Below are 27948 nucleotides of genomic sequence, written 5' to 3'. Positions count from 1 at the left end.
TTTGTGTGCTTTTTTTCTTTTGAGGTAGCTAGGAATCCAGTACCATGTTGAATAGGAGAAGTGAGGATATCCTTCCCTTGTTACTGATTTGAGGGAAAAAGCATTCATTGTCTTATCATTATTAGCTGTAGGGTTTTTTGTAGATAGCTTTTATTATTTTACCCGTATATTTTAAGTTGAACCTTCTTCCATTCCTCATTTTTTTCTGTCTGTATTAAAATGCTAACTCCCAGGACAATGGCAAATCTTATTTTTTTCAGTGGTTATCCATATCTCTATCAATAATAGTATTTGCCTACTACCCATCCTCCAACAACAAAAAAGGTACATGTTTTCATAAGCTTTAATTTTTTTCTTAAAATATGTGTTTTTTACTCAATTAAGCATATTTCATACCATTTTATTTCAAATCTGTCTTTTGAAAAATGGAATCTTGTTACTTGACCATTTAAGTTAAGAGTTGTATATATGGAACAAGCATTGGTGTTTGCCATCATTCAAACTACGGTTGTCACATAGAGCATTTTTGAATGTCCAGAAAAAATTATTTCAACCTTTCTGAAATGTTCAGGAACAGCCTAGGACTTTGCGGCTGTTTTCGGAGGCTGGAACTCTCCTGCTTCAAATTTTTCTTTGAATTTTAAGTAGTCTCTTCTTTTATCAAAATATTTTATCTGTTGAGAAAAAAAGGTCTGAGATAAGGGCAAGCTATGCAGCTTAAACAAAAGCACAGATTTAAATGTAACTAATTATTCAATATAAATCATGTAAGCGGCCTAAGTAATTTATATTTTAGAACTGTTTTGAATCAGTGCATCTTATGTATAAGAGTCTCTAAAGAGAGTATAGACCGGTGAGTCCTAACCCTTTCTGGGTTACTGACCCTGTTGAGAATTTGAGTGCCCTGTGCACCTTCTCAAGAAGTATACGTGCTTACACATGTGAAATGTACTATGCAAGTTCACAGTCCATAGGGCTCTCAGGTCATAAGACTTCATGATTTAGAACTCCCGCAGCTCAGGGTCTCTTCCCTCCGCCGACACGGAACTCCCTGGAGGCCAAGGGGAGGGCGGCCTCACTGAGGCTGCCGGTTCTGGAGGGGCCCCGGCAGCCAAAGCCGCGACACTCGTGTGGACGGCGGGCCGGAGATTTATCCTGTAATAAAACACCGTCTATCGAAAGACGTACATGTGAACCACTACCTTTTTTGCAGTTTATAAATCTTGGTTGCAATTTACTCACAGAACTGAGCTTTGGAACTTCCAGGCCCAGCATGGAATGCAGTTTTTCCACAAGTAATACACCAGAAATACATCTACACGTGGAACAACTCCTACAGAACACCTACTGAACGCTGGCAGAAGACCTTAGACCTCCCAAAAGACAATGAATTATCACAAATTGAGGAGGTGGACTTTGAGAGCAAGATTTATGATATTTTCCCCTTTTCCTCTTTTTGTGAGTGTGTATGTGTGTGCTTCTGTGTGAGAGTTTGTCTCTATAGCTTTCCTTCCACCATTTGTCCTAGGGCTCTATACATCCTTTTTTTTAAATTTTTTTCTCTTATTTTTTTACTTTAATAACTTTATTATATTTTATCTTACTTTATTTTATTTTACTTTCTCTTCATTCTTTCTTCTTTTCCTTCCTTCCCTCCTTCCTTCCTCCCTCCCTCCCTCGCTCCCTCCTTTCTTTCTTTCTTCTACTAATTCTTTCTTTCTACTTTTTCTCCCTTTTATTCTGAGACATGTGGATGAAAGGCTCTTGGTGCTGTAGCCAGGAGTCAGTGCTGTGCCTCTGAGGTGGGAGAGCCAACTTCAGGACACTGGTCCACAGGAGACCTCCCAGCTGCACATAATATCAAATGGTGAAAATCTCCCAGAGATCGTCATCTCAACACCAGCACCCAGATTCACCCAACAACAAGCAAGCTACAGTGCTGAACATCCTGTGCCAAACTAGCAAGACAGGAACACAACCCCACCCATTAGTAGAGAGGCTGCCTAAAATCACAAGTCCACAGACACCCCAAAACACACCACCAGACGTGAACCTGCCCACCAGAAAGACAAGATCCAGCCTCATTCACCAGAACACAGGCACTAGTCCCCTGCACCAGGAAGCCTACACAACCCACTGAACCAACCTTAGCCACTGGGGACAGACACCAAAAACAACGGGAACTACGAACCTGCAGCCTGCGAAAAGGAGACCCCAAACACAGTAAGATAAGCAAAATGAAAAGACAGAGAAACACACAGCAGATGAAGGAGGAAGATAAAAACCCACCAGACCTAACAAATTAAGAGGAAATAGGCAGTTTACCTGAAAAAGAATTCAGAATAATGATAGTAAAGATGATACAAATTCGTGGAAATAGAAGAGACAAAATGCAAGAAACATTTAACAAGGACCTAGAAGAACTAAAGATGAAACAAACAATGATGAACAACACAATAAGTGAAATGAAAAATACTCTGGACGGGATCAATAGCAGAATAACGGAGGCAGAAGAACGGATAAGTGACCTGGAGGACAAAATAGTGGAAATAACTACTGCAGAGCAGAATAAACAAAAAAGAATGAAAAGAACTGAGGACAGTCTCAGAGACCTCTGGGACAACAGTAAACGCACCAACATTCGAATTATACGGGTTCCAGAAGAAGAAGAGAAAAAGAAAGGGACTGAGAAAATATTTGAAGAGATTATAGTTGAAAACTTCCCTAATATGGGAAAGGAAATAGTTAATAAAGTCCAGGAAGCACAGAGAGTCCCATACAGGATAAATCCAAGGAGAAACACACCAAGACACATATTAATCAAACTGTCAAAAATTAAATACAAAGAAAACATATTAAAAGCAGCAAGGGACAAATAACACACCAGGGAATCCCCATAAGGTTAACAGCTGATCTTTCGGCAGAAACACTGCAAGCCAGAAGGGGCTGGCAGGACATATTTAAAGTGATGAAGGAGAAAAACCTGCAACCAGGATTACTCTATCCAGCAAGGATCTCATTCAGATTTGATGGAGAAATTAACACCTTTACAGACAAGCAAAAGCTGAGAGAGTTCAGCACTACCAAAACAGCTCTACAACTGCTAAAGGAACTTCTCTAGGCAAGAAACACAAGAGAAGGAAAACACCTACAATAACGAACCCAAAACAGTTAAGAAAATGGGAATAGGAACATACATATCGCTAATTACCTTAAATGTAAATGGACTAAACGCTCCCACCAAAAGACTCAGATTGGCTGAATGGATACAAAAACAAGACCCATATATTTGCTGGCTTCAAGAGACCCACTTCAGACCTAGAGACACATACAGACTGAAAGTAAGGGGATGGAAAAAGATATTTCATGCAAATGGAAACCAAAAGAAAGCTGGAGTAGCAATTCTCATAACAGACAAAATAGACTTTAAAATAAAGACTATTACAAGAGACAAAGAAGGACACTACATAATGATCAAGGGATCAATCCAAGAAGAAGTCATAACAATTGTAAGTATTTATGCACCCAACACAGGACCACCTCAATACATAAGGCAAATACTAACAGCCATAAAAGGGGAAATCGACAGTAACACATTCATAGTAGGGGACTTTAACACCCCACTTTCACCAATGGACAGATCATCCAAAATGAAAATAAATAAGGAAACACAAACTTTAAATGATACATTAAACAAGATGGACTTAATTGATATTTATAGGATATTACATCCAAAAACAACAGAATACACATTTTTCTATAGTGCTCATGGAACATTCTCCAGGATAGATCATATCTTGGGTCACAAATCAAGTCTTGGTAAATTTAAGAAAATCGAAATTCTTTCAAGTATCTTCTCCGACCAAAATGCTATGAGACTAGATGAAAAGATCTGTAAAAAATACAAACACATGGAGGCTAAACAATACACTACTTATTAATAACGCAGTGATCACTGAACAAATCAAAGAGGAAATTAAAATATACCTACAAACAAATGACAATGGAGACACGACGACCCAAAATCTATGGGATGCAGCAAAAGCAGTTCTAAGAGGGAAGTTTATAGCAATACAATCCTACCTTAAGAAACAGGAAGCATCTTGAATAAACAAACTAACCTTGAACCTCAAGCAATTAGAGAAAGAACAAAAAACCCCCAAATTTAGCAGAAGGAAAGAAATCATAAAAATCAGATCAGAAAGAAATGAAAAAGAAATGAAGGAAACGATAGCAAAGATCAATAAAACTAAAAGCTGGTTCTTTGAGAAGATAAACAAAATACATAACCCACTAGCCAGACTCATCAAGAAAAAAAGCGAGAAGACTCAAATCAATAGAATTAGAAATGAAAAAGGAGAAGTAACAAATGACACTGCAGAAATACAAAAGATCATGACAGATTACTACAAGCAACTCTATGCCAATAAAATGGACAATCTGGAAGAAATGGACAAATTCTCAGAAATGCACAACCTGCCAAGACCGAATCAGGAAGAAACAGAAAATATGAAGAGACCAATCACAAGCACTGAAATTGAAACTGTGATTACAAATCTTCCAACAAACAAAAGCCCAAGACCACGTGGCTTCACAGGCGAATTCTATCAAACATTTAGAGAAGAGCTAACACCTATCCTTCTCAAACTCTTCCAAAATATAGCAGAGGGAGGAACACTCCCAAATTCCTTCTGCGAGGCCACCATCACCTTGATACCAAAACCAGACAAGGATGTCACAAAGAAAGAAAACTACAGGCCAATATCACTGATGAACATAGATGCAAAAACCCTCAACAAAATACTAGCAAACAGAATCCAACAGCACATTAAAAGGATCATAGACCATGATCAAGTGGGGTTTATTCCAGGAATGCAAGGAGTCTTCAATATACGCAAATCTATCAATGTGATAAACTATATTAACAAATTGAAGGAGAAAAACCATATGATCACCTCAATAGATGCAGAGAAAGCTTTTGACAAAATTCAACACCCATTTACGATAAAAACCCTGCAGAAAGTAGGCACAGAGGGAACTTCTCTCAACATAATAAAGGCCATATATGACAAGCCCACAGCCAACACCATCCTCAATGGTGAAAAACTGAAAGCATTTCCACTAAGATCAGGAACAAGACAAGGTTGCCCACTCTCACCACTCTTATTCAACATAGTTTTGGAAGTTTTAGCCACAGCAATCAGAGAAGAAAAGGAAATAAAAGGAATCCAAATCGGAAGAGAAGAAGTAAAGCTGTCACTGTTTGCAGATGACATGATACGATACGTAGAGAATCCTAAAGATGCTACCAGAAAACTACTAGAGCTAAGCAATGAATTTGGTAAAGTAGCAGGATACAAAATTAATGCACAGAAATCTCTGGCATTCCTATACACTAATGATGAAAAATCTGAAAGTGACATCAAGAAAACACTCCCATTTACCACTGCAACAAAAAGAATAAAATATCGAGGAATAAGCCTACCTAAGGAGACAAAAGACCTGTATGCAGGAAATTATAAGACACTGATGAAAGAAATTAAAGATGATACAAATAGATGGAGAGATATACCATGTTCTTGGATTGGAAGAATCAACATTGTGAAAATGACTCTACTACCCAAAGCAATCTATAGATTCAATGCAATCCCTATCAAACTACCACTGGCATTTTTCACAGAACTAGAACAAAAAATGTCGCAATTTGTATGGCAACACAAAAGACCCCGAATAGCCAAAGCAACCTTGAGAACGAAAAAAGGAGCTGGAGGAATCAGGCTCCCTGACTTCAGACTATACTACAAAGCTACAGTAATCAAGACAGTATGGTACTGGCACAAAAACAGAAAGATAGATCAATGGAACAGGATAGAAAGCCCAGAGATAAACCCACGCACATATGGACACCTTATCTTTGATAGAGGTGGCAGGAATGTACACTGGAGAAAGGACAGCCTCTTCAATAAGTGGTGCTGGAAAAACTGGACAGATACATGTAAAAGTATGAGATTAGGTCACTCCCTAACACCATACGCAAAAATAAGCTCAAAATGGATTAAAGGCCTAAATGTAAGGCCAGAAACTATCAAACTCTTAGAGGAAAACATAGGCAGGACACTCTATGACATAAATCACAGCAAGATCCTCTCTGACCCACCTCCTAGAGTAATGGAAATAAAAACAAAAATAAACAAATGGGACCTAACGAAACTTCAAAGCTTTTGCACAGCAAAGGAAACCATAAACAAGACCAAAAGACAACCCTCAGAATGGGAGAAAATATTTGCAAATGAAGCAACTGACAAAGGATTAATCTCCAAAATTTACAAGCAGCTCACGCAGCTCAATAACAAAAAAACAAACAACCCAATCCAAAAATGGGCAGAAGACCTAAATAGACATTTCTCCAAAGAAGATATACAGACTGCCAACAAACACATGAAAGAATGCTCAACATCATTAATCATTAGAGAAATGCAAGTCAAAACTACAATGAGATATCAGCTCTCACCAGTCAGAATGGCCATCATCAAAAAATCTAGAAACAATACTTGCTGGAGAGGGTGTGGAGAAAAGGGAACACTCTTGAACTGCTGGCGGGAATGTGAATTGGTTCAGCCACTATGGAGAACAGTATGGAGGTTCCTTAAAAAGCTACAAATAGAACTACCATATGACCCAGCAATCCCACTACTGGGCATATACCCTGAGAAAACCAAAATTCAAAAAGAGTCATGTACCAAAATGTTCATTGCAGCTAATTTACAATAGCCCGGAGATGGAAACAACCTAAGTAAGTGCCCATCATCGGATGAATGGATAAAGAAGATGTCGCACATATATACAACGGAATATTACTCAGCCATAAAAAGAAACGAAATTGAGCTATCTGTCATGAGGTGGCTAGACCGAGAGTCTGTCATACAGAGTGAAGTAAGTCAGGAAGAAAAAGACAAATACCGTATGCTAACACATATATATGGAATTTAAGGGGAAAAAATGTCATGAAGAACCTAGGGGTAAGACAGGAATAAAGACACAGACATACTGGAGAACGGACTTGAGGATATGGGGAGGGGGAAGGGTGAGCTGTGACAGGGCGAGAGAGAGGCATGGACATATACACACAAACAAACGTAAGGTAGATAGCTAGTGGGAAGCAGCCGCATGGAACAGGGATATTGCCTCGGTGCTTTGTGACCGCCTGGAGGGGTGGGATAGGGAGGGTGGGAGGGAGGGAGTCGCAAGAGGGAAGACAAATGGGAACATATGTATGTGTATAACTGATTCACTTTGGTATAAAGCAGAAACTAACACACCACTGTAAAGCAATTATACCCCAATAAAGATGTTAAAAAAAAAAAATTTAGAAACAATACTTGCTGGAGAGGGTGTGGAGAAAAGGGAACACTCTTGAACTGCTGGCGGGAATGTGAATTGGTTCAGCCACTATGGAGAACAGTATGGAGGTTCCTTAAAAAACTACAAATAGGACTACCATACGACCCAGCAATCCCACTACTGGGCATATACCCTGAGAAAACCAAAATTCAAAAAGAGTCATGTACCAAAATGTTCACTGCAGCTCTATTTACAATAGCCTGGAGATGGAAACAACCTAAGTGTCCATCACCGGATGAATGGATAAAGAAGATGTGGCACATATATACAATGGAATATTACTCAGCCATAAAAAGAAACGAAATTGAGCTATCTGTCATGAGGTGGCTAGACCTAGAGTCTGTCATACAGAGTGAAGTAAGTCAGAAAGAAAAAGACAAACACCGTATGCTAACACATATATATGGAATTAAAAAAAAATGTCATGAAGAACCTAGGGGCAAGACAGGAATAAAGACACAGACATACTGGAGAACGGACTTGAGGATAATGGGGAGGGGAAAGGGTGAGCTGTGACAGGGCGAGAGAGAGGCATGGACATATATACACTAACAAAAGTAAGGTAGATAGCTAGTGGGAAGCAGCCGCATGGCACAGGGATATCGGCTCGGTGCTTTGTGACCGCCTGGAGGGGTGGGATAGGGAGGGTGGGAGGGAGGGAGACGCAAGAGGGAAGAGATACGGGAACATATGTGTATGTATAACTGATTCACTTTGGTATAAAGCAGAAACTAACACACCATTGTAAAGCAATTATACCCCAGTAAGGATGTTAAAAAAAAATTAAATACAAAGAAAACATATTAAAAGCATCAAGGGAAAAACAACAAATAACACACCAGGGAATCCCCATAAGGTTAACAGCTGATCTTTCGGCAGAAACTCTGCAAGCCAGAAGGGACTGGCAGGACATATTTAAAGTGATGAAGGAGAAAAACCTGCAACCAGGATTACTCTATCCAGCAAGGATCTCATTCAGATTTGATGGAGAAATTAAAACCTTTACAGACAAGCAAAAGCTGAGAGAGTTCAGCACTACCAAACCAGCTCTACAACGACTGCTAAAGGAACTTCTCTAGGCAAGAAACACAAGAGAAGGAAAAGACCTACAATAACGAACCCAAAACAGTTAAGAAAATGGGAATAAGAACATACATATCGCTAATTACCTTAAATGTAAATGGACTAAACGCTCCCACCAAAAGACACAGATTGGCTGAATGGATACAAAAACAAGACCCATATATTTGCTGGCTTCAAGAGACCCACTTCAGACCTAGAGACACATACAGACTGAAAGTAAGGGGATGGAAAAAGATATTTCATGCAAATGGAAACCAAAAGAAAGCTGGAGTAGCCATTCTCATAACAGACAAAATAGACTTTAAAATAAAGACTATTACAAGAGACAAAGAAGGACACTACATAATGATCAAGGGATCAATCCAAGAAGAAGATATAACAATTGTAAGTATTTATGCACCCAACACAGGACCACCTCAATACATAAGGCAAATACTAACAGCCATAAAAGGGGAAATCGACAGTAACACATTCATAGTAGGGGACTTTAACACCCCACTTTCACCAATGGACAGATCATCCAAAATGAAAATAAATAAGGAAACACAAACTTTAAATGATACATTAAACAAGATGGACTTAATTGATATTTATAGGACATTACATCCAAAAACAACAGAATACACACTTTTCTCAAGTGCTCATGGAACATTCTCCAGGATAGATCATATCTTGGGTCACAAATCAAGTCTTGGTAAATTTAAGAAAATCGAAATTATATCAAGTATCTTTTCTGACCACAACGCTATGAGACTAGATATCAATTACAGGCGAACATCTGTAAAAAATACAAACACATGGAGGCTAAACAATACACTACTTATTAATAACGCAGTGATCACTGAAGAAATCAAAGAAGAAATTTAAAAATACCTACAAACAAATGACAATGGAGACACGATGACCCAAAATCTATGGGATGCAGCAAAAGCAGTTCTAAGAGGGAAGTTTATAGCAATACAATCCTACCTTAAGAAACAGGAAACATCTCGAATAAACAACCTAACCTTGCACCTCAAGCAATCAGAGAAAGAACAAAAAAAACCAAATTTAGCAGAAGGAAAGAAATCATAAAAATCAGATCAGAAAGAAATAAAAAAGAAATGAAGGAAACGATAGCAAAGATCAATAAAACTAAAAGCGGGTTCTTTGAGAAGATAAACAAAATTGTTAAACCATTAGCCAGACTCATCAAGAGAAAAAGGGAGAAGACTCAAACCAATAGAATTAGAAATGAAAAAGGAGAAGTAACAAATGACACTGCAGAAATACAAAAGATCATGACAGATTACTACAAGCAACTCTATGCCAATAAAATGGACAACCTGGAAGAAATGGACAAATTCTCAGAAATGCACAACCTGCCAAAACTGGACCAGGAAGAAACAGAAAATGTGAACAGACCAATCACAAGCAATGAATTGAAACTGTGATTACAAATCTTCCAACAAACAAAAGCCCAGGACCAGATGGCTTCACAGGCTAATTCTATCAAACATTTAGAGAAGAGCTAACACCTATCCTTCTCAAACTCTTCCAAAATATAGCAGAGGGAGGAACACTCCCAAATTCCTTCTGCGAGGCCACCATCACCTTGATACCAAAACCAGACAAGGATGTCACAAAGAAAGAAAACTACAGGCCAATATCACTGATGAACATAGATGCAAAAACCCTCAACAAAATACTAGCAAACAGAATCCAACAGCACATTAAAAGGATCATAGACCATGATCAAGTGGGGTTTATTCCAGGAATGCAAGGAGTCTTCAATATACGCAAATCTATCAATGTGATAAACTATATTAACAAATTGAAGGAGAAAAACCATATGATCACCTCAATAGATGCAGAGAAAGCTTTTGACAAAATTCAACACCCATTTACGATAAAAACCCTGCAGAAAGTAGGCACAGAGGGAACTTCTCTCAACATAATAAAGGCCATATATGACAAGCCCACAGCCAACACCATCCTCAATGGTGAAAAACTGAAAGCATTTCCACTAAGATCAGGAACAAGACAAGGTTGCCCACTCTCACCACTCTTATTCAACATAGTTTTGGAAGTTTTAGCCACAGCAATCAGAGAAGAAAAGGAAATAAAAGGAATCCAAATCGGAAGAGAAGAAGTAAAGCTGTCACTGTTTGCAGATGACATGATACGATACGTAGAGAATCCTAAAGATGCTACCAGAAAACTACTAGAGCTAAGCAATGAATTTGGTAAAGTAGCAGGATACAAAATTAATGCACAGAAATCTCTGGCATTCCTATACACTAATGATGAAAAATCTGAAAGTGACATCAAGAAAACACTCCCATTTACCACTGCAACAAAAAGAATAAAATATCGAGGAATAAGCCTACCTAAGGAGACAAAAGACCTGTATGCAGGAAATTATAAGACACTGATGAAAGAAATTAAAGATGATACAAATAGATGGAGAGATATACCATGTTCTTGGATTGGAAGAATCAACATTGTGAAAATGACTCTACTACCCAAAGCAATCTATAGATTCAATGCAATCCCTATCAAACTACCACTGGCATTTTTCACAGAACTAGAACAAAAAATGTCGCAATTTGTATGGCAACACAAAAGACCCCGAATAGCCAAAGCAACCTTGAGAACGAAAAAAGGAGCTGGAGGAATCAGGCTCCCTGACTTCAGACTATACTACAAAGCTACAGTAATCAAGACAGTATGGTACTGGCACAAAAACAGAAAGATAGATCAATGGAACAGGATAGAAAGCCCAGAGATAAACCCACGCACATATGGACACCTTATCTTTGATAGAGGTGGCAGGAATGTACACTGGAGAAAGGACAGCCTCTTCAATAAGTGGTGCTGGAAAAACTGGACAGATACATGTAAAAGTATGAGATTAGGTCACTCCCTAACACCATACGCAAAAATAAGCTCAAAATGGATTAAAGGCCTAAATGTAAGGCCAGAAACTATCAAACTCTTAGAGGAAAACATAGGCAGGACACTCTATGACATAAATCACAGCAAGATCCTCTCTGACCCACCTCCTAGAGTAATGGAAATAAAAACAAAAATAAACAAATGGGACCTAACGAAACTTCAAAGCTTTTGCACAGCAAAGGAAACCATAAACAAGACCAAAAGACAACCCTCAGAATGGGAGAAAATATTTGCAAATGAAGCAACTGACAAAGGATTAATCTCCAAAATTTACAAGCAGCTCACGCAGCTCAATAACAAAAAAACAAACAACCCAATCCAAAAATGGGCAGAAGACCTAAATAGACATTTCTCCAAAGAAGATATACAGACTGCCAACAAACACATGAAAGAATGCTCAACATCATTAATCATTAGAGAAATGCAAGTCAAAACTACAATGAGATATCAGCTCTCACCAGTCAGAATGGCCATCATCAAAAAATCTAGAAACAATACTTGCTGGAGAGGGTGTGGAGAAAAGGGAACACTCTTGAACTGCTGGCGGGAATGTGAATTGGTTCAGCCACTATGGAGAACAGTATGGAGGTTCCTTAAAAAGCTACAAATAGAACTACCATATGACCCAGCAATCCCACTACTGGGCATATACCCTGAGAAAACCAAAATTCAAAAAGAGTCATGTACCAAAATGTTCATTGCAGCTAATTTACAATAGCCCGGAGATGGAAACAACCTAAGTAAGTGCCCATCATCGGATGAATGGATAAAGAAGATGTCGCACATATATACAACGGAATATTACTCAGCCATAAAAAGAAACGAAATTGAGCTATCTGTCATGAGGTGGCTAGACCGAGAGTCTGTCATACAGAGTGAAGTAAGTCAGGAAGAAAAAGACAAATACCGTATGCTAACACATATATATGGAATTTAAGGGGAAAAAATGTCATGAAGAACCTAGGGGTAAGACAGGAATAAAGACACAGACATACTGGAGAACGGACTTGAGGATATGGGGAGGGGGAAGGGTGAGCTGTGACAGGGCGAGAGAGAGGCATGGACATATACACACAAACAAACGTAAGGTAGATAGCTAGTGGGAAGCAGCCGCATGGAACAGGGATATTGCCTCGGTGCTTTGTGACCGCCTGGAGGGGTGGGATAGGGAGGGTGGGAGGGAGGGAGTCGCAAGAGGGAAGACAAATGGGAACATATGTATGTGTATAACTGATTCACTTTGGTATAAAGCAGAAACTAACACACCACTGTAAAGCAATTATACCCCAATAAAGATGTTAAAAAAAAAAAATTTAGAAACAATACTTGCTGGAGAGGGTGTGGAGAAAAGGGAACACTCTTGAACTGCTGGCGGGAATGTGAATTGGTTCAGCCACTATGGAGAACAGTATGGAGGTTCCTTAAAAAACTACAAATAGGACTACCATACGACCCAGCAATCCCACTACTGGGCATATACCCTGAGAAAACCAAAATTCAAAAAGAGTCATGTACCAAAATGTTCACTGCAGCTCTATTTACAATAGCCTGGAGATGGAAACAACCTAAGTGTCCATCACCGGATGAATGGATAAAGAAGATGTGGCACATATATACAATGGAATATTACTCAGCCATAAAAAGAAACGAAATTGAGCTATCTGTCATGAGGTGGCTAGACCTAGAGTCTGTCATACAGAGTGAAGTAAGTCAGAAAGAAAAAGACAAATACCATATGCTAACACATATATATGGAATTAAAAAAAAATGTCATGAAGAACCTAGGGGCAAGACAGGAATAAAGACACAGACATACTGGAGAACGGACTTGAGGATAATGGGGAGGGGAAAGGGTGAGCTGTGACAGGGCGAGAGAGAGGCATGGACATATATACACTAACAAAAGTAAGGTAGATAGCTAGTGGGAAGCAGCCGCATGGCACAGGGATATCGGCTCGGTGCTTTGTGACCGCCTGGAGGGGTGGGATAGGGAGGGTGGGAGGGAGGGAGACGCAAGAGGGAAGAGATACGGGAACATATGTGTATGTATAACTGATTCACTTTGGTATAAAGCAGAAACTAACACACCATTGTAAAGCAATTATACCCCAGTAAGGATGTTAAAAAAAAATTAAATACAAAGAAAACATATTAAAAGCATCAAGGGAAAAACAACAAATAACACACCAGGGAATCCCCATAAGGTTAACAGCTGATCTTTCGGCAGAAACTCTGCAAGCCAGAAGGGACTGGCAGGACATATTTAAAGTGATGAAGGAGAAAAACCTGCAACCAGGATTACTCTATCCAGCAAGGATCTCATTCAGATTTGATGGAGAAATTAAAACCTTTACAGACAAGCAAAAGCTGAGAGAGTTCAGCACTACCAAACCAGCTCTACAACGACTGCTAAAGGAACTTCTCTAGGCAAGAAACACAAGAGAAGGAAAAGACCTACAATAACGAACCCAAAACAGTTAAGAAAATGGGAATAAGAACATACATATCGCTAATTACCTTAAATGTAAATGGACTAAACGCTCCCACCAAAAGACACAGATTGGCTGAATGGATACAAAAACAAGACCCATATATTTGCTGGCTTCAAGAGACCCACTTCAGACCTAGAGACACATACAGACTGAAAGTAAGGGGATGGAAAAAGATATTTCATGCAAATGGAAACCAAAAGAAAGCTGGAGTAGCCATTCTCATAACAGACAAAATAGACTTTAAAATAAAGACTATTACAAGAGACAAAGAAGGACACTACATAATGATCAAGGGATCAATCCAAGAAGAAGATATAACAATTGTAAGTATTTATGCACCCAACACAGGACCACCTCAATACATAAGGCAAATACTAACAGCCATAAAAGGGGAAATCGACAGTAACACATTCATAGTAGGGGACTTTAACACCCCACTTTCACCAATGGACAGATCATCCAAAATGAAAATAAATAAGGAAACACAAACTTTAAATGATACATTAAACAAGATGGACTTAATTGATATTTATAGGACATTACATCCAAAAACAACAGAATACACACTTTTCTCAAGTGCTCATGGAACATTCTCCAGGATAGATCATATCTTGGGTCACAAATCAAGTCTTGGTAAATTTAAGAAAATCGAAATTATATCAAGTATCTTTTCTGACCACAACGCTATGAGACTAGATATCAATTACAGGCGAACATCTGTAAAAAATACAAACACATGGAGGCTAAACAATACACTACTTATTAATAACGCAGTGATCACTGAAGAAATCAAAGAAGAAATTTAAAAATACCTACAAACAAATGACAATGGAGACACGATGACCCAAAATCTATGGGATGCAGCAAAAGCAGTTCTAAGAGGGAAGTTTATAGCAATACAATCCTACCTTAAGAAACAGGAAACATCTCGAATAAACAACCTAACCTTGCACCTCAAGCAATCAGAGAAAGAACAAAAAAAACCAAATTTAGCAGAAGGAAAGAAATCATAAAAATCAGATCAGAAAGAAATAAAAAAGAAATGAAGGAAACGATAGCAAAGATCAATAAAACTAAAAGCGGGTTCTTTGAGAAGATAAACAAAATTGTTAAACCATTAGCCAGACTCATCAAGAGAAAAAGGGAGAAGACTCAAACCAATAGAATTAGAAATGAAAAAGGAGAAGTAACAAATGACACTGCAGAAATACAAAAGATCATGACAGATTACTACAAGCAACTCTATGCCAATAAAATGGACAACCTGGAAGAAATGGACAAATTCTCAGAAATGCACAACCTGCCAAAACTGGACCAGGAAGAAACAGAAAATGTGAACAGACCAATCACAAGCAATGAATTGAAACTGTGATTACAAATCTTCCAACAAACAAAAGCCCAGGACCAGATGGCTTCACAGGCTAATTCTATCAAACATTTAGAGAAGAGCTAACACCTATCCTTCTCAAACTCTTCCAAAATATAGCAGAGGGAGGAACACTCCCAAATTCCTTCTGCGAGGCCACCATCACCTTGATACCAAAACCAGACAAGGATGTCACAAAGAAAGAAAACTACAGGCCAATATCACTGATGAACATAGATGCAAAAACCCTCAACAAAATACTAGCAAACAGAATCCAACAGCACATTAAAAGGATCATAGACCATGATCAAGTGGGGTTTATTCCAGGAATGCAAGGAGTCTTCAATATACGCAAATCTATCAATGTGATAAACTATATTAACAAATTGAAGGAGAAAAACCATATGATCACCTCAATAGATGCAGAGAAAGCTTTTGACAAAATTCAACACCCATTTACGATAAAAACCCTGCAGAAAGTAGGCACAGAGGGAACTTCTCTCAACATAATAAAGGCCATATATGACAAGCCCACAGCCAACACCATCCTCAATGGTGAAAAACTGAAAGCATTTCCACTAAGATCAGGAACAAGACAAGGTTGCCCACTCTCACCACTCTTATTCAACATAGTTTTGGAAGTTTTAGCCACAGCAATCAGAGAAGAAAAGGAAATAAAAGGAATCCAAATCGGAAGAGAGGAAGTAAAGCTGTCACTGTTTGCAGATGACATGATACGATACGTAGAGAATCCTAAAGATGCTACCAGAAAACTACTAGAGCTAAGCAATGAATTTGGTAAAGTAGCAGGATACAAAATTAATGCACAGAAATCTCTGGCATTCCTATACACTAATGATGAAAAATCTGAAAGTGACATCAAGAAAACACTCCCATTTACCACTGCAACAAAAAGAATAAAATATCGAGGAATAAGCCTACCTAAGGAGACAAAAGACCTGTATGCAGGAAATTATAAGACACTGATGAAAGAAATTAAAGATGATACAAATAGATGGAGAGATATACCATGTTCTTGGATTGGAAGAATCAACATTGTGAAAATGACTCTACTACCCAAAGCAATCTATAGATTCAATGCAATCCCTATCAAACTACCACTGGCATTTTTCACAGAACTAGAACAAAAAATGTCGCAATTTGTATGGCAACACAAAAGACCCCGAATAGCCAAAGCAACCTTGAGAACGAAAAAAGGAGCTGGAGGAATCAGGCTCCCTGACTTCAGACTATACTACAAAGCTACAGTAATCAAGACAGTATGGTACTGGCACAAAAACAGAAAGATAGATCAATGGAACAGGATAGAAAGCCCAGAGATAAACCCACGCACATATGGACACCTTATCTTTGATAGAGGTGGCAGGAATGTACACTGGAGAAAGGACAGCCTCTTCAATAAGTGGTGCTGGAAAAACTGGACAGATACATGTAAAAGTATGAGATTAGGTCACTCCCTAACACCATACGCAAAAATAAGCTCAAAATGGATTAAAGGCCTAAATGTAAGGCCAGAAACTATCAAACTCTTAGAGGAAAACATAGGCAGGACACTCTATGACATAAATCACAGCAAGATCCTCTCTGACCCACCTCCTAGAGTAATGGAAATAAAAACAAAAATAAACAAATGGGACCTAACGAAACTTCAAAGCTTTTGCACAGCAAAGGAAACCATAAACAAGACCAAAAGACAACCCTCAGAATGGGAGAAAATATTTGCAAATGAAGCAACTGACAAAGGATTAATCTCCAAAATTTACAAGCAGCTCACGCAGCTCAATAACAAAAAAACAAACAACCCAATCCAAAAATGGGCAGAAGACCTAAATAGACATTTCTCCAAAGAAGATATACAGACTGCCAACAAACACATGAAAGAATGCTCAACATCATTAATCATTAGAGAAATGCAAGTCAAAACTACAATGAGATATCAGCTCTCACCAGTCAGAATGGCCATCATCAAAAAATCTAGAAACAATACTTGCTGGAGAGGGTGTGGAGAAAAGGGAACACTCTTGAACTGCTGGCGGGAATGTGAATTGGTTCAGCCACTATGGAGAACAGTATGGAGGTTCCTTAAAAAGCTACAAATAGAACTACCATATGACCCAGCAATCCCACTACTGGGCATATACCCTGAGAAAACCAAAATTCAAAAAGAGTCATGTACCAAAATGTTCATTGCAGCTAATTTACAATAGCCCGGAGATGGAAACAACCTAAGTAAGTGCCCATCATCGGATGAATGGATAAAGAAGATGTCGCACATATATACAACGGAATATTACTCAGCCATAAAAAGAAACGAAATTGAGCTATCTGTCATGAGGTGGCTAGACCGAGAGTCTGTCATACAGAGTGAAGTAAGTCAGGAAGAAAAAGACAAATACCGTATGCTAACACATATATATGGAATTTAAGGGGAAAAAATGTCATGAAGAACCTAGGGGTAAGACAGGAATAAAGACACAGACATACTGGAGAACGGACTTGAGGATATGGGGAGGGGGAAGGGTGAGCTGTGACAGGGCGAGAGAGAGGCATGGACATATACACACAAACAAACGTAAGGTAGATAGCTAGTGGGAAGCAGCCGCATGGAACAGGGATATTGCCTCGGTGCTTTGTGACCGCCTGGAGGGGTGGGATAGGGAGGGTGGGAGGGAGGGAGTCGCAAGAGGGAAGACAAATGGGAACATATGTATGTGTATAACTGATTCACTTTGGTATAAAGCAGAAACTAACACACCACTGTAAAGCAATTATACCCCAATAAAGATGTTAAAAAAAAAAAATTTAGAAACAATACTTGCTGGAGAGGGTGTGGAGAAAAGGGAACACTCTTGAACTGCTGGCGGGAATGTGAATTGGTTCAGCCACTATGGAGAACAGTATGGAGGTTCCTTAAAAAACTACAAATAGGACTACCATACGACCCAGCAATCCCACTACTGGGCATATACCCTGAGAAAACCAAAATTCAAAAAGAGTCATGTACCAAAATGTTCACTGCAGCTCTATTTACAATAGCCTGGAGATGGAAACAACCTAAGTGTCCATCACCGGATGAATGGATAAAGAAGATGTGGCACATATATACAATGGAATATTACTCAGCCATAAAAAGAAACGAAATTGAGCTATCTGTCATGAGGTGGCTAGACCTAGAGTCTGTCATACAGAGTGAAGTAAGTCAGAAAGAAAAAGACAAATACCATATGCTAACACATATATATGGAATTAAAAAAAAATGTCATGAAGAACCTAGGGGTAAGACAGGAATAAAGACACAGACATACTGGAGAACGGACTTGAGGATAATGGGGAGGGGAAAGGGTGAGCTGTGACAGGGCGAGAGAGAGGCATGGACATATATACACTAACAAATGTAAGGTACATAGCTAGTGGGAAGCAGCCGCATGGCACAGGGATATCGGCTCGGTGCTTTGTGACCGTCTGGAGGGGTGGGATAGGGAGGGTGGGAGGGAGGGAGACGCAAGAGGGAAGAGATACGGGAACATATGTGTATGTATAACTGATTCACTTTGGTATAAAGCAGAAACTAACACACCATTGTAAAGCAATTATACCCCAGTAAGGATGTTAAAAAAAAATTAAATACAAAGAAAACATATTAAAAGCATCAAGGGAAAAACAACAAATAACACACCAGGGAATCCCCATAAGGTTAACAGCTGATCTTTCGGCAGAAACTCTGCAAGCCAGAAGGGACTGGCAGGACATATTTAAAGTGATGAAGGAGAAAAACCTGCAACCAGGATTACTCTACCCAGCAAGGATCTCATTCAGATTTGATGGAGAAATTAAAACCTTTACAGACAAGCAAAAGCTGAGAGAGTTCAGCACTACCAAACCAGCTCTACAACGACTGCTAAAGGAACTTCTCTAGGCAAGAAACACAAGAGAAGGAAAAGACCTACAATAACGAACCCAAAACAGTTAAGAAAATGGGAATAGGAACATACATATCGCTAATTACCTTAAATGTAAATGGACTAAACGCTCCCACCAAAAGACACAGATTGGCTGAATGGATACAAAAACAAGACCCATATATTTGCTGGCTTCAAGAGACCCACTTCAGACCTAGAGACACATACAGACTGAAAGTAAGGGGATGGAAAAAGATATTTCATGCAAATGGAAACCAAAAGAAAGCTGGAGTAGCAATTCTCATAACAGACAAAATAGACTTTAAAATAAAGACTATTACAAGAGACAAAGAAGGACACTACATAATGATCAAGGGATCAATCCAAGAAGAAGATATAACAATTGTAAGTATTTATGCACCCAACACAGGACCACCTCAATACATAAGGCAAATACTAACAGCCATAAAAGGGGAAATCGACAGTAACACATTCATAGTAGGGGACTTTAACACCCCACTTTCACCAATGGACAGATCATCCAAAATGAAAATAAATAAGGAAACACAAACTTTAAATGATACATTAAACAAGATGGACTTAATTGATATTTATAGGACATTACATCCAAAAACAACAGAATACACATTTTTCTCAAGTGCTCATGGAACATTCTCCAGGATAGATCATATCTTGGGTCACAAATCAAGTGTTGGTAAATTTAAGAAAATCGAAATTATATCAAGTATCTTTTCTGACCACAACGCTATGAGACTAGATATCAATTACAGGCAAACATCTGTAAAAAATACAAACACATGGAGGCTAAACAATACACTACTTATTAATAACGCAGTGATCACTGAAGAAATCAAAGAAGAAATTTAAAAATACCTACAAACAAATGACAATGGAGACACAACGACCCAAAATCTATGGGATGCAGCAAAAGCAGTTCTAAGAGGGAAGTTTATAGCAATACAATCCTACCTTAAGAAACAGGAAGCATCTCGAATAAACAACCTAACCTTGCACCTCAAGCAATCAGAGAAAGAACAAAAAAAACCAAATTTAGCAGAAGGAAAGAAATCATAAAAATCAGATCAGAAAGAAATAAAAAAGAAATGAAGGAAACGATAGCAAAGATCAATAAAATTAAAAGCGGGTTCTTTGAGAAGATAAACAAAATTGTTAAACCATTAGCCAGACTCATCAAGAGAAAAAGGGAGAAGACTCAAACCAATAGAATTAGAAATGAAAAAGGAGAAGTAACAAATGACACTGCAGAAATACAAAAGATCATGACAGATTACTACAAGCAACTCTATGCCAATGAAATGGACAACCTGGAAGAAATGGACAAATTCAGCAGAGGGAGGAACACTCCCAAATTCCTTCTGCGAGGCCACCATCACCTTGATACCAAACCAGACAAGGATGTCACAAAGAAAGAAAACTACAGGCCAATATCACTGATGAACATAGATGCAAAAATCCTCAACAAAATATTAGCGAACAGAATCCAACAGCACATTAAACGGATCATACACCATGATCAAGTGGGGTTTATTCCAAGAATGCAAGGATTCTTCAATATATGCTAATCAAACAACGTGATACACCATATTCAAACTGAAGGAGAAAAACCATATGATCATCTCAATAGACGCAGAGAAAGCTTTTGACAAAATTCAACACCCATTTATGATAAAACCCCTGCAGAAAGGAGGCACAGAGGGAACTTCCCTCAACATAATAAAGGCCATATATGACAAACCCACAGCCAACATCGTCCTCAATGTTGAAAAACTGAAAGCATTTCCACTAAGATCAGGGACAAGACAAGGTTGCCCACTCTCACCACTCTTATTCAACATAGTTTTGGAAGTTTTAGCCACAGCAGTCAGAGAAGAAAAGGAAATAAAAGGAATCCAAATCGGAAGAGAAGAAGTAAAGCTGTCACTGTTTGCAGATGACATGATACTATACATAGAGAATCCTAAAGATGCTACCAGAAAACTAGTAGAGCTAAGCAATGAATTTGGTAATGTAGCAGGATACAAAATTAATGCACAGAAATCTCTGGCATTCCTATACACTAATGATGAAAAATCTGAAAGTGAAATCAAGAAAACACTCCCATTTACCACTGCAACAAAAAGAATAAAATATCGAGGAATAAGCCTACCTAAGGAGACAGAAGACCTGTATGCAGGAAATTATAAGACACTGATGAAAGAAATTAAAGATGATACAAATAGATGGAGAGATATACCATGTTCTTGGATTGGAAGAATCAACATTGTGAAAATGACTCTACTACCCAAGGCAATCTACAGATTCAATGCAATCCGTATCAAACTACCACTGGCATTTTTCACAGAAGTAGAACAAAAAATGTCGCAATTTGTATGGCAACACAAAAGACCCCGAATAGCCAAAGCAACCTTGAGAACGAAAAAAGGAGCTGGAGGAATCAGGCTCCCTGACTTCAGACTATACTACAAAGCTACAGTAATCAAGACAGTATGGTACTGGCACAAAAACAGAAAGATAGATCAATGGAACAGGATAGAAAGCCCAGAGATAAACCCACGCACATATGGACACCTTATCTTTGATAGAGGTGGCAGGAATGTACACTGGAGAAAGGACAGCCTCTTCAATAAGTGGTGCTGGAAAAACTGGACAGATACATGTAAAAGTATGAGATTAGGTCACTCCCTAACACCATACGCAAAAATAAGCTCAAAATGGATTAAAGGCCTAAATGTAAGGCCAGAAACTATCAAACTCTTAGAGGAAAACATAGGCAGGACACTCTATGACATAAATCACAGCAAGATCCTCTCTGACCCACCTCCTAGAGTAATGGAAATAAAAACAAAAATAAACAAATGGGACCTAACGAAACTTCAAAGCTTTTGCACAGCAAAGGAAACCATAAACAAGACCAAAAGACAACCCTCAGAATGGGAGAAAATATTTGCAAATGAAGCAACTGACAAAGGATTAATCTCCAAAATTTACAAGCAGCTCACGCAGCTCAATACCAAAAAAACAAACAACCCAATCCAAAAATGGGCAGAAGACCTAAATAGACATTTCTCCAAAGAAGATATACAGACTACCAACAAACACATGAAAGAATGCTCAACATCATTAATCATTAGAGAAATGCAAGTCAAAACTACAATGAGATATCAGCTCTCACCAGTCAGAATGGCCATCATCAAAAAATCTAGAAACAATACTTGCTGGAGAGGGTGTGGAGAAAAGGGAACCCTCTTGCACTGTTGGTGGGAATGTAAATTGATACAGCCACTGTGGAGAACAGTATGGAGGTTCCTTAAAAAACTACAAATAGGACTACCATACGACCCAGCAATCCCACTACTGGGCATATATCCTGAGAAAACCAAAATTCAAAAAGAGTCATGTACCAAAATGTTCACTGCAGCTCTATTTACAATAGCCTGGAGATGGAAACAACCTAAGTGTCCATCATCGGATGAATGGATAAAGATGTGGCACATATATACAATGGAATATTACTCAGCCATAAAAAGTAATGAAATTGAGCTATTTGTAGTGAGGTGGATGGACCTAGAGTCTGTCATACAGAGTGAAGTAAGTCAGAAAGAGTAAAACAGATACCGTATGCTAACACATATATATGGAATTTAAGGGAAAAAAATGTCATGAAGAACCTAGGGGTAAGACAGGAATAAAGACACAGACCTACTAGAGAAGGGACTAGAGGATATGGGGAGGGGGAAGGGTAAGCTGTGACAAAGCGAGAGAGAGGCATGGACATATATACGCTACCAAACGTAAGGTAGATAGCTAGTGGGAAGCAGGCAGCCACATAGCAAAGGGAGATAAGCTCGGTGCTTTGTGACCGCCTGGAGGGGTGGGATAGGGAGCGTGGGAGGGAGGGAGACGCAAGAGGGAAGACAAATGGGAACATATGTATGTGTATAACTGATTCACTTTGGTATAAAGCAGAAACTAACACACCACTGTAAAGCAATTATACTCCAATAAAGATGTTAAGGAAAAAAAAAGACTTCATCATTTAAAGACATTGTACAAGTTTTTCCTGTCAAGTCTAAGTTCAACAAGTTTTTTAATTCACCAGCCATCATATTTGTATTAAGTTTATCTTATCTGGAACATACATTTAAGGAGATAGACACATAGTTAAAAATTATATTCATGAACTATGAATAAGTAAACTGATGGTAAAACTTTAATACACTAAATATTTCATTTTATTATTTCTATTTACATCCTCCTCTTGCCATAGGGAATCTGGAGTATCTTAAGGCCCCATATCCTGAAACAGTAAAATCACAGAAGTAGAAAATCAAGGCCAACCAGCAAATCCCCACAGCATCTGCACCTGAGCTGCTTTGCAGACAAGACAAAGGCATGATACCACACACGTTTTCACTGTCAGAACAGAAAAGCTTTTCTTAGGATTTAATTTTAAATATTTCAGTAGAGCCTGAGTTAAGAATGTAAAACTGTGCCTGCCCTGTCTCAAGCTGGGATAAGAGACTCAGATAAAGCCAGCTACAAAGTTAACGTTCCTCTGTAGGACACACCGCAGCCACTGTCCTAAGAGACCCCTTTGAGTGAGTAATGCTTTTTTTTTGGGGGGGGGGGCTGTGTTGGGTCTTCGTTGCTGCGCGCGGGCTTTCTCTAGCTGCAGCGAGCAGGGGCTACTCTTTGTTGCAGTGCACGGGCTTCTCATTGCAGTGACTTCTCTTGTTGTGGAGCACAGGCTCTAGGCGTGCGGGCTTTAGGAGCTGCGGCACGCAGGCTCAGTAGTTGTGGCTTGTGGACTCTAGAGCGCAGGCTCAGTAGTTGTGGCACATGGGCTTAGTTGGTCCGCGGCATGTGGGATCTTCCCGGACCAGGGCTGGAACCTGTGTCCCCTGCACTGGCAGGTGGATTCTTAACCACTGCGCCACCAGGGAAGTCCCTACTGCTTTCTTATTCACCAAGAAACTCTGTTCTCTAAAATCAAACTATCAGAAATTTGCTCTTTGAAGTTCTTTGGGTAAGAATGAAACACCCCGCTTTTGCCTGGGGGGGATCTGATAGGCACTTTGACAAAAAGAAGCAGTCTTGATTTCCAACTCAGGTGCAGGACTTCACATAAGGATTTCTGAGCATGACGACATGGAAGCATTTATCTTTGTGGAAAATAAGACCCTGGGTCCACTTCTCAGTCCAGAGTTGACGACCTGCTTATACAGCCCTGCTTTGCTCTGAGCCCATCAGAGCACCACTTCATTTCAGTTTCACCTAAGCTCCACCCTTCCCCAAACCCTCTGACAGCTCCTTTCCCTTGGCTGGTGAAACGCCCACAGCAGCTCCAGTGCGTGGGGCTCCCTGGTTAGAGCACGTTAATAAATCTCACTGTCAGACTCCACACCCCTGGTGTCCTTCGGCTGACTGAGCTGGGACGGGCGTTATATGTAAAGGGCACCAGATGAAGAAGTGGAGAATGCTCTTAACGTTTTTGTGGCAAATCAATAGATCTTTGCATCTCTTGTCACATCTCCAACTGCCTAAATGACAATGCCATTTAGTGGTCCTACTTATACTTCAGTCCCAACTTGTCCAGAACTCAGCTCCTCTCCAGACATGTTTCTTCCCCTGTCACCTATTTCAGTGACCGCGTCACCGTCCACCCAAATGCTCCGATCTCTTTCCCCCTCTTGATCGCGACAGTACAGGCCCACATCATTCCTTACTTGGATTGTTTTAATAGCTCTTTAACTGGTTTCTCTACCCTCCTTCATCCATCCATCACACCACTGCCCAGAATAATCTTTTTGAAATTCCAATTTGATCACGGCACTGCTTGTTTAAAGGTCTTTCAAGGTATCCCTATTGCCTTCAAGGTCAACATCCAAACTCCTCAGTAAGACAAATCAGGTCATTCATGGCTTAATCTCTGCCCACCTATCTTCTGGGTTTACCACCAGTCCCTGAAATGCTACCCGTCCAGAGATACCCCATTTCCTGAATGTGCTGATTTCTCATGCATCTTGCTTCCATGCCTTTGCATACACCGTACTCTCTACTTGAAAAGCTCTGCTCCATAGTCTTTTCCATTCAATTAACAGCTGAGGACCTTCGACATGTGGCACCTCGAAGAGGCTAATGTCCAAAAGGCTAATAAACCAACGAGCAATTCTTGAGAAGCACTGTGTATATGTATAATGCTAGTGTCCTCTAAGCCATTAGATGAGATGCAGGATAGTAGCATGAATGCCAAAATACTGGAATTTCTGAGACATTTCAAAGGTTCACAGGGAAAAGACAGTATCTGAAATTGATGTTAGGATCAAGCATCTTGGCTGTCCGGTTGCCCTATTTGTGGAAGACTGCGTTGGATGATGCTACAATGACAGACATGATCCCTGCTTCTTCCTAAGTTACGAACCAATAGGAGGCTTTAAATCGGGCCATTATGCAAGGCCGACTGATGAGCGCTATAAAAGGGATAAGCAAAGGGGCAGAGAAGAGTAATTTGGTTTTGTGACAGCACAGTTTTATGGCATATTTATTATGTAAGAAATTTTTATTTTTAGTGTTTTATCATAGAAGTATTCATTGTGAATCTCTATTTGGTGGTTTTATTTTTACCTTTATTCTCTGGCTGTGGCTTCAGCTAAGTAGAAGAATCCAAACTTTGCAATCAGAGAGACCTACTTTCAAATCCCCTCTCTACTACTTTGCTGGTTAGCCGATCTTGAACAAATCATTTCACCTTTCTGAGCCTTAGTTTCTATTACATAAAAGAGATACAATAGTACCTCACAAAACTGAATGAAAATTAAAGCTAATGAAAACACAATTTCTCACACAGAATGCACTCAGAGAACACTCCCATCACTTCTCCCTGTCTCCTTCCCCACCTTCTCACACAAATCTCTGTAAATATCGTTTGCTTTTATTCTATGGCCACTGGGTACGACTCCTGAGTAGAGAGCACGGGTGAAAAGGGAGCAAAGGGCTGAGGGCGCAGGCTGGGAAAGGGAGCTCAGTTACAGACTAAGAATAGTCTGCAGATGAAAACGGTTTTCCCTGGGAGCACAGCTGTCACTGTCAGATGCGGCAGCAGTTATTCTGATTGCTTTGCTCTACTGCTCCCTTCTTTGTTGGCGTAATCTATAACTTTGTAGGTTACTGTCAGTTTCTCTAACAATGTTCATGTCATGACTCTTGGGTGGTTCAGTATCCAAGTGGTTGATCCTGCCAGACCCTGGCCTCTCAGGTCCTTGGCCTCTTTCTTCAATGATCTTGTCCTCCAACCTACCTTACTGCCAGGATCAAAGCCTAGGCCTCGTCCTTACCAACAAACACAGCCCTGCCGTAATCTCAATTCCGAGCATCCCATTCTCCAGCCCCAATAGTGAAAAAGCAAGTTATTTCAATGCTCTGGGCTTCAGTCGCCTCCTCTGGAAATTGACGGCAACACCACCCATCTCAAAGGGTACTGATGAAGGAGCATCAGGCACTCACACCGGGGCACTTACTGAGCTCAGTGATGTTAGTTCCCTTTTCCAACCCCTCCCATTCTAAGGACTGGCAATACAGAGCAAGAGCCCATGTCGGCGAGGCACTTGGAGCAGCTGGTGGCAGAATCCACCACGTGATCATTTAGTTTCTTCCACTTTCTAAACTCCTTTGTATTTGCATTTTGGGTATATGACCATATGATTTGGGGCGGGCAACTGGGAATGCTTTATTTCTGATAGCAGCTCCAGGCCAATGAATTTGCCAACTCTTGCCCAAGAGTAAATACTATCCCCTCAGAAGATCCAGGAGAAATCTACCAATTTAGAAGGCTGGAATTTTTTGGTTAGTGTGCGTATGTTTTGCTTTTCAATCATCTTTGAAGTGTCAGGTGACGTTTTCCAAAGGTGTGCCTGCTATGTACATAAAACAAGCCTGGATTACGAGACAAGGTTTTCTCTGCTGCTCACGGAAACCGCTCATTTGACATGCCTCAAACGGTGCCTCATTTCATAGCCCACCACTCACCGTAAGCTCTATGTATTTTGACAGCAAACAGAAACACGTCCCAGCGTGACTTACCCACTGTTGGGGACAGCTTGATTCCAATGAGCTTCTTAACTTCTTGCACCGAGAAGCGTCCTCTGTGTTCTCATCTAAACACTTCCAGTACTCATCCCGGGCTCCCCAGCAAGCCTGCCTTTCTTTCATAGATGGGGCTGCCATTCCTAGTGGGCTCAAGCTGCCAACCAAAACATGTGATATTAGCAAGGAACTTGTAATTCGAGAGAAGGTAAGCCAAAGAAAAAATACTGTTGTTCCCTCCAAACCCCTCTTTTTTTAAAGTTATGCCTCCGCTTTTTAATGATGTGACTGAAACCAATCAGTTCTATTACATTAACGGTATCGTAAGAGCACTCGCTTTTGACGCTTATCCCTGACACCTGGTAATTTGCTCCATTGCTGGAGTGGCAGCTTGGTCTCAGAAAGCCGGAGTTAGGGGCTTCCCTGGGGGCGCAGTGGTTGAGAGTCCGCCTGCCGATGCAGGGGACGCAGGTTCGTTCCCCCGTCCGGGAAGATCCCACTTGCCGCGGAGCGGCTGGGCCCGTGAGCCATGGTCGCTGAGCCTGCGCGTCCGGAGCCTGCGCTCCGCAACGGGAGAGGCCACAGCTGTGAGAGGCCCGCGTACCGCAAAAAAAAAAAAAAAAAA

General features: G+C 39.9%; 1 protein-coding gene across 1 annotated transcript; it reads right to left on the bottom strand.

Annotated features, from left to right (window-relative positions):
* Positions 1-128: 128 nt before the first annotated feature.
* Positions 129-27714, bottom strand: LOC117197327 (cytochrome c oxidase assembly factor 6 homolog). The gene is made up of 3 exons (XM_049696871.1): positions 27683-27714; positions 27321-27480; positions 129-674 (listed from the first exon to the last, which is right to left on the bottom strand). The coding sequence occupies exons 1-3, from the start codon at positions 27697-27699 to the stop codon at positions 579-581; spliced, it is 273 nt and encodes a 90-aa protein (XP_049552828.1). The 5' UTR covers positions 27700-27714; the 3' UTR covers positions 129-578.
* Positions 27715-27948: the final 234 nt, after the last annotated feature.

Source organism: Orcinus orca, chromosome 14 (genome assembly GCF_937001465.1).
Source record: "Orcinus orca chromosome 14, mOrcOrc1.1, whole genome shotgun sequence".
NCBI classification, from domain to species: Eukaryota; Metazoa; Chordata; class Mammalia; order Artiodactyla; family Delphinidae; genus Orcinus; species Orcinus orca.
This window is presented reverse-complemented; position numbering and strand designations above follow the sequence as displayed.

Excerpts from the sequence above, each read along its gene's own strand:
- LOC117197327 (XM_049696871.1), bottom strand. Across the intron at positions 675-27,320 it reads CAAGCTGTCCCCAACAGTGG|ATAAAATATTTTGATAAAAG; the intron begins GTAAGTCACGCT and ends TTTTCTCAACAG.